Source organism: Terrapene carolina, unplaced genomic scaffold, assembly GCF_002925995.2.
Source record: "Terrapene carolina triunguis isolate 2854851 unplaced genomic scaffold, T_m_triunguis-2.0 Scaffold833, whole genome shotgun sequence".
Classification (NCBI taxonomy): domain Eukaryota; kingdom Metazoa; phylum Chordata; order Testudines; family Emydidae; genus Terrapene; species Terrapene triunguis.
In genome coordinates this window covers 3888643-3900639 of record NW_020665184.1, presented here as the reverse complement: position 1 = coordinate 3900639, position 11997 = coordinate 3888643, and the positions used below count along the sequence as shown (strand labels likewise).

The following is an 11997-nucleotide window of genomic DNA, read 5'->3' as shown; positions in this document are numbered from 1 at the left end:
GTGGTTGGGAGCAGTCGGGAGGTGGCAGTGGGGAGGGGGCTGTGAGGGGCAGTTTGAAGGGGACAGTTGGAGAATGGCCGTTGGCGGAGGGGCAGCCTGCTCTTGGGTAGGTGCTCGGCGCCTCGCCTCGCCTCTCCCCGCCCCGGGGGCAGAGTCAAGAGGAAGGGGCGGGGCAGGGCCTGGGTCGAGGGTGGAAGGAAGCGCCAGGACGGAGGGGCGGGGTCTCGCTGCGCCGCGGCGGACAGACGCCAGGGAAGGGGCGGAGTCGCGTCACGCCGGGGCGGGGTCACGCAGGAGGGGGCGGGGCCCGCACGGCGCTGGGCTGGGGCCTGTTGTGTGTGAGGAGCTTGGGCCGTACCGGGAGCCCGTTAGTGGCTGCTCCGGCTCCCTCCCCACCCCCGTCCCAGCCCCGCCGCCTCCCCTCCCCCCCACCATGGAGGACCCGTCCCGGCTGCTGGCGGCGGCGCACGGTGCGGGGGTCTCCCTGCCCGGGGGGATCCCGCCGCCTCCCTCCGCCGGAGACCCGGCCGCCGCCGCCCCCCCACCGCCGCCCCCGCATCGGCTCCAGCCGGGGCCGCCGCCCCCCGGGCACCAGGATACTGGGGACATCCTGCAGCAGATCATGGCTATCACCGACCAGAGCCTGGACGAGGCGCAAGCCAGGTACCGCAGGGGACGGGGATGTGCGGCCCGTCGGGGTCCGAGCAGCGCCTGCGGGGAGGCTTCCTAGGTGGGCGGCAGCGCCGCGGCTAGGCGGAGGGGGGTGTCTGGGCGCGGGGCCGGAGGGGGCTCTGAGCATAGAGGGCCTGACTAGGGGACCTGGAGGCTGGCTGGAGTCTCCGAAGCTCGAGGCTCTGGGGACTGAAGGGTCTCGAGTCCTGGGGCTTTTAGGCATCAGGGCCTGGGCTGTGGAGGGCAGTCTCTGGGGGCCAGGATATGGGTAGAGAGTCTCCACATCCTGGAGTCGTTGGGAGCCAGAGTCTGGTTCCAGGGGATGGCAGTGTGTGTCACTAAAGTGCAGAGTGGGGTAGTGTCTGGCATCTGCTTTAGGAGGGCTGTGAGCACCAGGTGATCAGGCTCCTGCGTACTAACTTCCCTGCCTGTTTCCATCTCCCGTATTGCTTGTGAATTTGTATGCTGGGCAAGGCGTGAGGCAGCCTGGTTTAGTTTCACAGAGGAACTTTGCCTAAAACGGTAGAGTGAGTTATAGTGTTGAGACCCTGGTAATGTCTTAGGAGCAAACCCTCAGTATAGGGTTACAGTTTATTTAAGGGACTTTAGTGCTGGTAAAAGGTGTTTGCCTGACAGTCCTGGAGACTGAAGTTCCCTATACATTCTCAGGGCAGCAATAAAGCAAACTTTCCTCCGGCACTGTTTAGCTAGTGTGTCTCAGCCCTGCCCTGGAGAGACCCCCACCTCATGGATGACAGCAGTCCATTTTTTTATTGGCCTCTCATTCTTTGGCTGCTGCTGAGACTGCTTTTGGGGCACAGGAAGTTCGATGGTGGAGATTTTTGATATAGACACTTATCTGCTAGGAATAGAGCTGAGACCCACAAGTTTATTTCACACAGGTTACTTAATGAAGTCACCTAATGAGAATGTCTTTGACTCACTAGCTGTAGTGGCACAAGTGACCTAGAGATGAAAAGTTCTACATTCTTTTACTGATTTCCTGAGCCACCCCATTTCCTTTTTTCAATTCTCTTTAGAGCCCTGAACATGGAGGATTTGAGGCTGTGGATCTAATTTTTTAATTTCTCACTTGCTAGTTCTGCTCAGGGAAAATTTTTAACTAGACTTTATTTTCCCATCCCAGTAAGAATAATAGTGGAGACTGTCAGTGTGGGAGATGAACAGTTAATTTGTATATTGACTGAGAGGTTCTTGTACCTTTGTCTCATTGATAACAGACTGTGAACTGTTTAACACTTGCATATAGTGCTGTAGAGGTGAGTTGATTTCTTAGACTAGCTTGTAAAAAATAATTCTATCTTAATAATGAATTGTCCTTTCGCTACTGCAGATGGGGGTTCAAATCATGGCTCCAGTCACAAGTGAAAATGATTTTTTTCTGTCTGTTGCATGACTACTGTATAATTTGACCTAGCAGTAGAATAAATGCAAGGTTGTGATTACAGCTCAGGATTGAAGGGCCCTGGCAGAGAGTTGTGTTTGTGGTAGGGAGAGGCACGTGCACACAGGAACTGAATGGCAGGTGTATTACATTTCAGGTCTAAGGTGCTTTGGCAGAGCTATGTGTGAGCAGTTTTCACAGCACTGGCTGCACTACTGTATGTCTGAATCACCCCACACTTGGGCGAGAACTAACTGTACTTGTGTTTAAAGAGAAAAGCCTACCTGAGGAATACATTCTCTTTTGTGCGTATTGTATGCTCTTGTGATCCTCAAGGGGATGTAACTAATAAAGTGAATAACATAACCTGATGTAAAAATATCAGCATAATTCAAGATCTTCTAGTTTCTTTTCTCTGCCCTAGAGGTGTCTGTGCTCCTGATTGGCTTTCTGTAATTATATGTTTTGCTTACTTGGTATGTACGGGTTGTAGAAAGTACGTAGACTAGAGGAAGCAGTTTGCAAAGTGGAGGATTGTAAAACAGATCTGGCTTATAAATTAGCAAATGAATACTCATGCATCAGATTCCAGACAGTGATTTGTGACTTTGGTTAGGAGTCTGGCTGACTTTCCATTATAAATTACCTAAACCAAGGTTTATTTACTCTGAGAAGTTTCTTTGGCCTGACATTTAAGCCTTGTCTATGCTAGGAAAACTACCTGTTGGTGTCAGCAGCTGAACTGGTGCTGAAAATGATTTAACTTGTAAATGTAGACACTGGCAAGTCATGGTCTGCACTGTTTCAGAAACTGTAGAGCAGGTTTTAACTACACTTTTGGAAACCATGTGAAAATGATTTATCCCAAGTACACAGAACTACTGAAAATAAACCCCAGGCCCATAAACATGTTTGGTATGGTCTGAAGATAAGTTCTAACCATATAGTTATTGATTTAAAAAAAAAGAACGATGATGGGGCTTCCTAGGAGAGAGTTTATGGTAAAAGTAGAGTTTTGTAGACTGTATTTACTGAGGAAAGATATTGTTCTACCTTATAGTTTTTCAAACAACATTCTGGACTAGTTTGAGTCAGAGGGACACTTCAGAGGTGCTCTTCTGTGTTCCTCTTACGCCAAAACAATGCATGTTGAAATGAAAAAAAAATACTGAAGGGGATGTCGCTACTATTTCAAGCTCCTTACATATTTTCCATTACTGGTGGTGGTATGAGGCATCCCCTAATATGCTCTCCTTACCAGTCACTGCAACACAAAATTAAAGCTGCCTATAGTTGCTTCATAGTAAGTGCATGCACAGATTAATGTGTATGTCACACAAGGAACTGCAGTTCTGTTTGATTTTCAAAACTCATCTATAAGAGAGCTGAAAAAGTTGAGTGCTTAGGAAGTTTTTGTTTTGCACATAAACAATAATTTAATTATGGGGTCATAGTGCTTTTTGTGTAGGCTAAATTGCTTTAGCTATTTTCAGTGTTTTTTAGAAAACAGAAACCCCTAGAAAAAATGTTATTCGATCTTTTAGGCACAAAGTTTTTGAAGGCTCAAACGTTATAAAAAGTGCCCTTGCATGTGAGATGATTGTGCATGCACAACACAGGTTCTTGCATTATAGACAATTATGGGTCCATCTGTGCAGTCTACTTGCAAACGGAGACTCTTGGTAAGAAGGCCTATATGTCATTGTAAAGAAAGCAAAGCAACCCTCCTCAAATCTAGTGTAACCAGTAGCACAGATGCTTCAGGGATGTGGCAGAGTGTCCTGGAATACCTACCTATCTGCAAGATGGCTTGGCCATGATTTAGCTCCCAGATGTTTTGTTTACTAGAGTTTAATTTTACTCTGTATTAAAAAATCTGCATATTGAACTGTACTGGGTTTCAAATCCTCATAGCTTTACTGAGGCCTCTTGAGTTTCAGAACTTTCAGTGTTTATAGTCTAAATTTTAGACTGCAAGCTAAAAACTGAAGAGAAGTTGTTTTATTTAAAATAAATTAATCTGCCAAAAATTACATTAAGTAACCTGCTTAATATCAATGTTAATCAACTTTATCATTCTACAAAAGAATAAATATTGGCCATATTAGCTATGTAATGACTTCTGGACAGCCTGTTTCTGAGAACTTGTAACACATCTAGCTTATTTAGTGTGTAAATCAGCTTTTTTAGCCCTATTTTTATGGGAGCTGAGTTTTAAGGCCTGGAATTGGTGGTTTGTCATCAAGCAAGGACAATAGAATTCACTTGGCTTTCTTTTCAGCTGCCTTTGTTCTCAGGCTGCTTGTCTGTGGGTAGATATTGATCTGCTTAGATATCTGATAATGTGCATTATGCCTTTCTTGGTTCCATGTATTGAAGTAACCTGGTCAGTGGACTTCAACTTGTGATATTTTGCTTAATTCTTATATTGTATTTGAATATTTATGGGAGGCTTGCAGCTACCTGTTGTAAATCTTATTGGTGAGGGATTGTAAGGAAATTGAGTTCCCTTTTAAGCCCTTACCCATATCAGGATGATCTGTATTTAATAAAGAAAGCTTCTGAAAAGGGGTTACTCCTCGCTCTGAATGTACTTTAATTAAATAATTTAAAAATTACAAAAGGGGTCATCATCAAAGGAGGTGGTGGTGGAGGGAATTTTTAAAGGCACAAATGGCAGGTACCTAACTTCCAGTGGAAGACAGGTGCCTAATTGCCATTTCTGCCTTTAAAAATCTCCCCCAGAGAAATGTAAATTTTTTTAGAACATCTCTCTGGAACAGGATACCAACAAACTTTGTGAGGTGGTTCACAGTGTGTCTGGAAGCTAAGATGCAATTGCAGCTACATGTCTGGCTGTAATTGAGAATATGGCATCACTTTTTGGGTGAGAGATACACCAGAGCTGATGCCATTGCTATCTCTTCAGTGAAGTAGTATGGTATATAAGATTTTTCAAATAGCTTAAGTATTCAGCTGTGTATGAAGATTCCTCAGCAAATGTCTGGGGGGAAAAAATGAAGGTACCAGAGCCTACAAGAACACTTGGGCAAGCTTATTTTTAAGGCTTCTGAATGAGACTGAAATAAAATTTAATGCCTTCTGTGACTAGAGGAAAGACCAACTGAGATTGTAATGGAAAGAGCTTTACCATTGATAGGGAGAGAAGCAGACATTACTTGCCGTGGATGGAAAAAAGGGCAAAGGAATTAATTTCAGCATTCTTGTATATTTTGGTATTAGGAAAACTGTATTTTTGCTGATGCAGAATGTATCTCATCAGGGTGTTTGAGAACTCCTTTTGTAGTTTCTATCTCAAACTTCTTATGATATACAGGGGTACAAAGAGTGTGTGCATAGGTAAAAATAGAGGATTACAAAGTTATTTCATATTTTTTCACTCTTTATAGTAATCACTTGAAAGTGTGAAACTTGCTAACATATCCCCTCTCCCCCCCCCCCCCATGTTGATGTACACAATATTGGTTCCAAATGTAGTAAAACATTGTGAAAATAGTTAACTTGTGCAGGATACCATGACTGTTGTTGTTTAAGTAGTAGTTTTAAATGGGGAAAAAAAAAAACAGTTTTGGATACTACACTTGCCACTCAGTTTCTTATCAGTTTTTGTGGATTTATACTCGCATGTTCTGCTTTCTAAAATGTTCTCTTTGTTTTATGAATGACCCACAGAGACTGGGAAAACTGACTATGCAAGGGAAACAGTGAATGTTTATGTGGGTTCTGTCAAACAGGAATAAAATGATTTGTTTCTCCTCTCTGTCAATTACAAGTAATGTAGTGGCTGCTTTTAATAGTAGATTAAAAACTCTTTTGACAGAAGTGATTTTTTTAAGTTGACTGTGTCCTCTTAAACTATTAGCAGCATTCTGTAAAACAAAGTTTATTTACATAGAGATTTGTATAAATCAATTTCCATTGCATACAAAAAATGAATACTTTCCCATTTAAAAGAATACCCTACCAACAAAAAACTGTAGTAACAAGACATTTGCCTGTCATCTCCCTGATTACTTAGTTTGTATTTTATATCTGTCTATCCTACCCTTCATCTATTTTGTCATGTTCAATTGTAAGCTATTTGAGGCAGCTACTGCATCTACAGTGCCTGTTGGGCATTACTGAACTACAAAATAAGAAATATTTCTGGAGTGATATCTTAGGTTTATTTAGAGGGTACATTGAAATAAAGTGGACATTGTTTACTCATGGCTAGTGATGTAATTTAATGTACTCCCTCTTTCCACAAACAAGTGTAACATACTTATTAATCTTTTTCCCCTTCCCATAATTTCTGTTTGGATAAACAAGGACAAAAGATGAGGTGGTATCTGTCTCAAACACTGGAAGCATCATGTGGCTTCTGTCAAAGGAGAATGAACTTTAGGTTGTTTCGAAAGGATATGGACATTCTAGTGGGGCTTGAGTGCCCCTCCAGCTACAGCTGTGTCAGAGTTTCTATTGTAAATCCCTTTCTTTGATAGAATTACATGGGTGCATCAAGGTGAGGTATAGCTCATAATATACATATGATGCTTTTAATATATTCACAACAAACATAACCACTCCAAAGAAGCAGGTAATGTATGCTATGATTTCATACTAAGGATGCAGTCAGACACAGTCTGCATGGTATTCCACAGTATGAATTTATAACTAGTTACATATGATGTGGCTTCTGGCACTAGGTCCTCCTGCTTGCACAGAGGTGTCCCTTAACAGACAACCAGCCTGCTCTTGATCCAATTAAGGCCTACCCCTCCTTAAAAAGCATCTCTACCTTTCATCCCTCTTGCCCAGAGATCCCAACAATCCTCTGGGTGCAATTTCTTCCATTTCTGTTCTAGGAGAAGAACAGTCTCCTTTTGTTTGGAGACTGATACTTGTTTTGAGTTTGATTAAACTAAAAGAAACAATATTTGATTTGATCAATGGTAATTGAGTTCTGTTTTGTTTTTAATGTTCAGAATCTGTATAATGTAAAAATGCGGATCTCGCTCATATTTTAGATGGACTACTTTGTTAGAGCAATTGGAAGAATACTAATTCAGAAAGCAGCTGTTTGTTGACTACATCATATAAAATATACTTTCGGTAGAGTTTAATTTCTGTTTTGCTTCTGCCAACTATAAGCAATTGAGTATTTCAAGGCTATAAATTATTCTGGTAGAGAGTTTCTGGTGACGACCTTGAGTGAACTGTGTGACTAGAACTTCTAAATGTACGTTAATCTTATGCTCTGGTTTGCTCATTTTTACAAATACATGGAATCTATTTTTTATAAACCTTGGCACTCCTGCCTCTTTCCCCTTCCACTTGGCATTCATCTTTTCTTTCTCTCCTTTTCAGAAAACATGCCTTGAATTGCCACAGAATGAAACCAGCTCTTTTCAGCGTGCTGTGTGAGATCAAGGAAAAAACAGGTGTGTTGTTGGAATTTTTGAATGATTTTTGGAAAGTTGGGTATCAGAAATGAACAGCTCCTGGGTCAAGTGCAATTGAAATAGGTCTTTACTGAGTGAATGATTTTTACAGCTTAAGGCTTTAATGGTGATTTCCTGGCCCAGTGTGCTTCTGTAGGTTGGAGATTATTTGTAGCATGCTTCCTACAATGTAGGCCGTGCCCTGATTTGAAGGAAATATTACTGCTCGCTGCTTTTTGATTTGAAAAACAAAATAAAATGTTAGCATTACAATTATAATCTCTGAGTAGACATTTGTAGACACAAAGGGGTGACAACCAGAATGTCTTTAATAGAATGCCCATATCATGCCATTTCTTGAAAGAAGATGGTCCCAGTACTGTGGAGGGACTAGGAGATTAACACTGGAAAATGAACTAGACCACAGAAAAGAGAGTCTGTGAGGAGAAGCAGCAGATAGATGGGAAAAGAAGACAAAAGCAGCAGGAAACTGAGTTGACAGGTGGATTATGCGACTTATTTTCTTTGTGAGCAGGAATGGGGTTGTTAGGAGCGAGTGGATTTTGATTTTGGCCACCCAGTGTATCAATTGTTCATCTATAAACTTCTGGGCAGTGATGTCAGGATGTTTTATTGTGCTTTGTTGTGTAAACTTTTGAGCTTACTGAATTTGGATGCTATATTAAAGGATAATTACTTGTAGAACCTGTTTAATTGTAGAAAATGTGTTCTTTATTATATAGGTTGCTTAACATTAATATCCTAATACTGCCCTTGATACTGAACCTGTACAGAAAAAATAACTTGTAATTATCTTGTATATCAATTTTGTACCATATTTCCAAACTAAAGGCCATCTAGTTTTATCTTCAATGATGGCCTTGGCATCAAAGGCAGTATGTGATACTAAATGAAATGCAACACACTTTCACTTTTGTGTTAAGAAAATGTTATAGTTGACGTATTTTGAGTTCTCATGGCAGCAATTTTCTTTTGTTGTAGGAAAATTTTATAGGAATAGAAATTTTTTTGAACTGTTATGCTGTAGTCTCTTATGTCTGTTTATCCTATGTGGTTTTTTTCCTTTGAGCAGGAGCTAATCTTAGGACAGCTAAAAGGAGACTAATCCAAGCGCTTCAGCACACTTTTTATTTGTTTTTCCGTGTTGGGATTTGCTTGCTCTGTGTTATAACCTGGAAGTTTAACTTCTATTTGACTTAAACATATTTGTAACAAGAGACTCCAGTACCTTGGCTACGCTGGATTTGTTTTGGTCTCATAGGTTTTTGAATGTCTGATGGCCTGTCTGTTCTTTATTTAAATTATGGAGAGCAGATGTTATGGCTTCAAGCAAATAAAAGCCTGGACATACTGTAGCATAAGGTTTAGGCTTTCTTTGTGACCCAGGCGCACAGGCTTCCTTTCTAGCTCTGAATCAGTTTAAAACATGTTTGGCCCCCCAAACCTCTCTCCCACATTCCCTTTGTTAGTGTGCCAGTGTCACTCACAATAGCTCAGGATAAGCCATGTGCCCCTCCATTGAGCAGCCAGCTGGAAAGTGTAGAGAAATTTTGCCCAGAAAGTGCTTTTAAAAAAATACTTGTAAAAGTAACTATTCTTGTTTGCCAGTTAAATTGATTTATCCAAATCTAGCCTTCTCTCAAACTACTGTTTGAACTCTGGATTATATGATTTCTTTTATATTTTTCTTTTTGGATTAAATAATTCAGTCACTGTAGTTTGTAGAATGACATTTTTATTTCTATACTTCACCAGGAAAAATATACTGAAATAGGTATTTCACTTTCAAGTATGTCCTAGATACACACACTCCACACGCATTTATTGAAGGTACATCTAACTCAAGCAATGTATGAGGGGGCAGACAGTGCTCCCTCAAGAAGTACAACAGCACATTGCTCCACTTAAGTCCATACTAACCTCCTTCACAATAATACCCACTTAGTTCTTTTGAGAACTGGCAAAAGTACTATTCTGTCTTAGAATATTTTAAAAACTTTTTGTAAATAAATCTGTCTAGCAGACTCTTTTCTTGGTGTTCAGCTGCCATGGACATCAGATGCTTGACTCCAGATAGCTATGCTTGTCCAAATATAAAAGCTGTTTATAGCTTTAATGTCCAGGTGTGTACATTGATGGAAATACAAGCAAATATTATCCTTGAGGATTTCCTTTTCCTGACTGATTGCAGCAAACACCTGAGTTATGTTGGGTTTCAAGCTCTTTAGGGCAGGGGCACTGTCTCCTTATGTGTTTGTACAGTGCCTAGCAAAATGGGGCTCTGATCTTGATTGAGGCTTCTGGGCATGACTGCAGTACAAAGAATCAATAAGTATTTTGTTTAGCAATTTATAATACATACCATTTTTTCCCCCTCCCACTGACTGCAATACGGTGTCCTTCCTCTAAAATGCTGGCTGTTCAAATAGGTTAATTCAGTTTGTACTTTTTCATTACATTATAGAACTTGGCAAGTGCTGTGGGGCTAAATGGGTGTTTTCCCTTTGTCGCTGGGTTTGACGACATTCCTACATTGTTGTCTTGTTCCTTAGCACTCAGAATCATGCTTGTCTTCCTTCTGAATTAGTTTTCTTCTTCTGTGGTGGAGAATCTACAAGACCATCAGATATTGACTTTTAAGAAAGTTCTGTCCTGTCACAACACTTGACACCAGAAGAGGAGAAGCGGACTCCCTAGGGTGGAGGTGGGGGTTGAGGGCTGTTGTTCTTAGCAGAGGGTCATTGGCTGTGGAATTTGCTCCCTCTTGTGGCTAGTGATAGCTTGCATTTGATAGCCTTCAGGGTGCAATGGGAGGCCCATTTGTTAAATGATGCGATTATGAGGGTTTCTCTCTTGGTAGCAGTAAGGGATGGCTTGAAGTGATGTGTGTGGAGATTATTAAAAAAAAAAAAATTGTATGGCTACCAAATGCCATTGCGATAGGCACCAAGTCTTAAAATAATATAAAATGTGTACACTTTCTACATGCAGTTAGTTAGTGCTGATTAGTTAATTCCAGTTCCTGCTGAGAGCCAATTAATTAATCTGCAGTTCTATTTTAAAAAATGACTGTTAAAAAGGAATCTTCTTACTCCATAGATTCCCTCATGTCTCATCAGAATTGTTTATTAAATTCCAGTCAGTCAACATCTGTACAACCCTCTGACTCCCAGTGCCTTGCGCTTTGTGTAGTCATTTTACACCTGTACAAAGTGGGCCAGTAAGACCTGCATTTTCAAATCCACCCTATCCCTCTTCTTCTAATGCCTTGAAATTCAAAGGGGTTAACATTCAAGGTTCTGTTTTTGTGTGCCGTACAGCCAGTAGATGTATTTACCTCTAGCTTTTCTGTTCTGTTGCCACGTGGAAGAAAATCTGGAGAGGAAAACAAGCCTAAACAAATTGCATATCATTTTTATTTTGGCATCAGTGATCTCATACAGTTCATTACAGAACTGCAGATCTTTAATTAATGATATGTAAATATATTGTAATGATTGCATTTGCATATTGAGTGAGGTTTCAGTACCTTAGGTTGTGATGTATTTTAATTAAGGATTAATTAGAAATGATGGGAATTTCATTTGCCTTAGTATAATTATTTTACATTTTGATGAATATCTAGTGGGTGTTGTGCTGGGGAATGTATAATACCGTGTTAGTGTATATGACAGCACCAGTTTAAAATGCTTTATGATCCTGAAGGGTGTTTGTTAAAAGCATTCATAAATATGATGGATGGATAGTGATAGATTTGGGCATAATACTAAGCCTGGACAAGTCTGAGTCATGCTTAAAACATTGAATATGTGATAGGTAACTACATAAGCAGAATGGCAGAACGTTTACTTAGAATTGTCTATCTACTGGTCAGATAAAAAACAAAATAAATTAGTCTTAATTTATATTTGGTCCCAAGTTTGTACCAAAAACTAAAGTAGGAACCCATGAATTATATATTTTATTTTTCTTTTATTCACTCATCCTCTGGTACTGTACATGGTAATTACCTTTGTGAGTACAGTACAACTGCTAGAAAAAACTCAGCTACTCCCACTTTTGTTCAGTAAAGTCTTGACACACAACCCCGAAATATTAATGTTGTTTATTGTACATCTTAGTGTTTTAATATGCAGTACACACTAGTGTAGCTGCAACTTAAAAAATGTGTTGATCTTTTTGTCCAGATTGATATGTTGATCACTTATTAAGGTATTGATACAGTGATGAACAAATGGATCTAATTAGCATTGTGGTCCAGTGGGCTACCAAAAGGCAAAACATTGCTAGCCCACCTCTAAACTTACGTGACTGAACCAATCCACACAGTAACATATGGGGAAAATCATGTGGGATACCCATGTTAGTTTAGAAGTTTGTGATCACTTTAGTTTTTCTTTCTTTCTTTCTTTCTTTCTTTCTTTCTTTCTTTCTTTCTTTCTTTCTTTCTTTCTT

At 40.5% G+C, this 11997-nt stretch overlaps 1 protein-coding gene across 1 annotated transcript in view; it reads left to right on the top strand.

Annotated features, from left to right (window-relative positions):
* Positions 1 to 312: 312 nt before the first annotated feature.
* Positions 313 to 11997, top strand: part of PBX4 (PBX homeobox 4) — a 28891-nt gene continuing 17206 nt past the window's right edge. Inside the window, exons 1-2 of the mRNA XM_024212539.3 lie at positions 313 to 663; positions 7448 to 7521. Of these exons, the coding sequence (XP_024068307.1) occupies positions 434 to 663; positions 7448 to 7521 (304 nt within the window). The 5' untranslated portion in view covers positions 313 to 433. The remainder of the gene's footprint in view (positions 664 to 7447; positions 7522 to 11997) is intronic.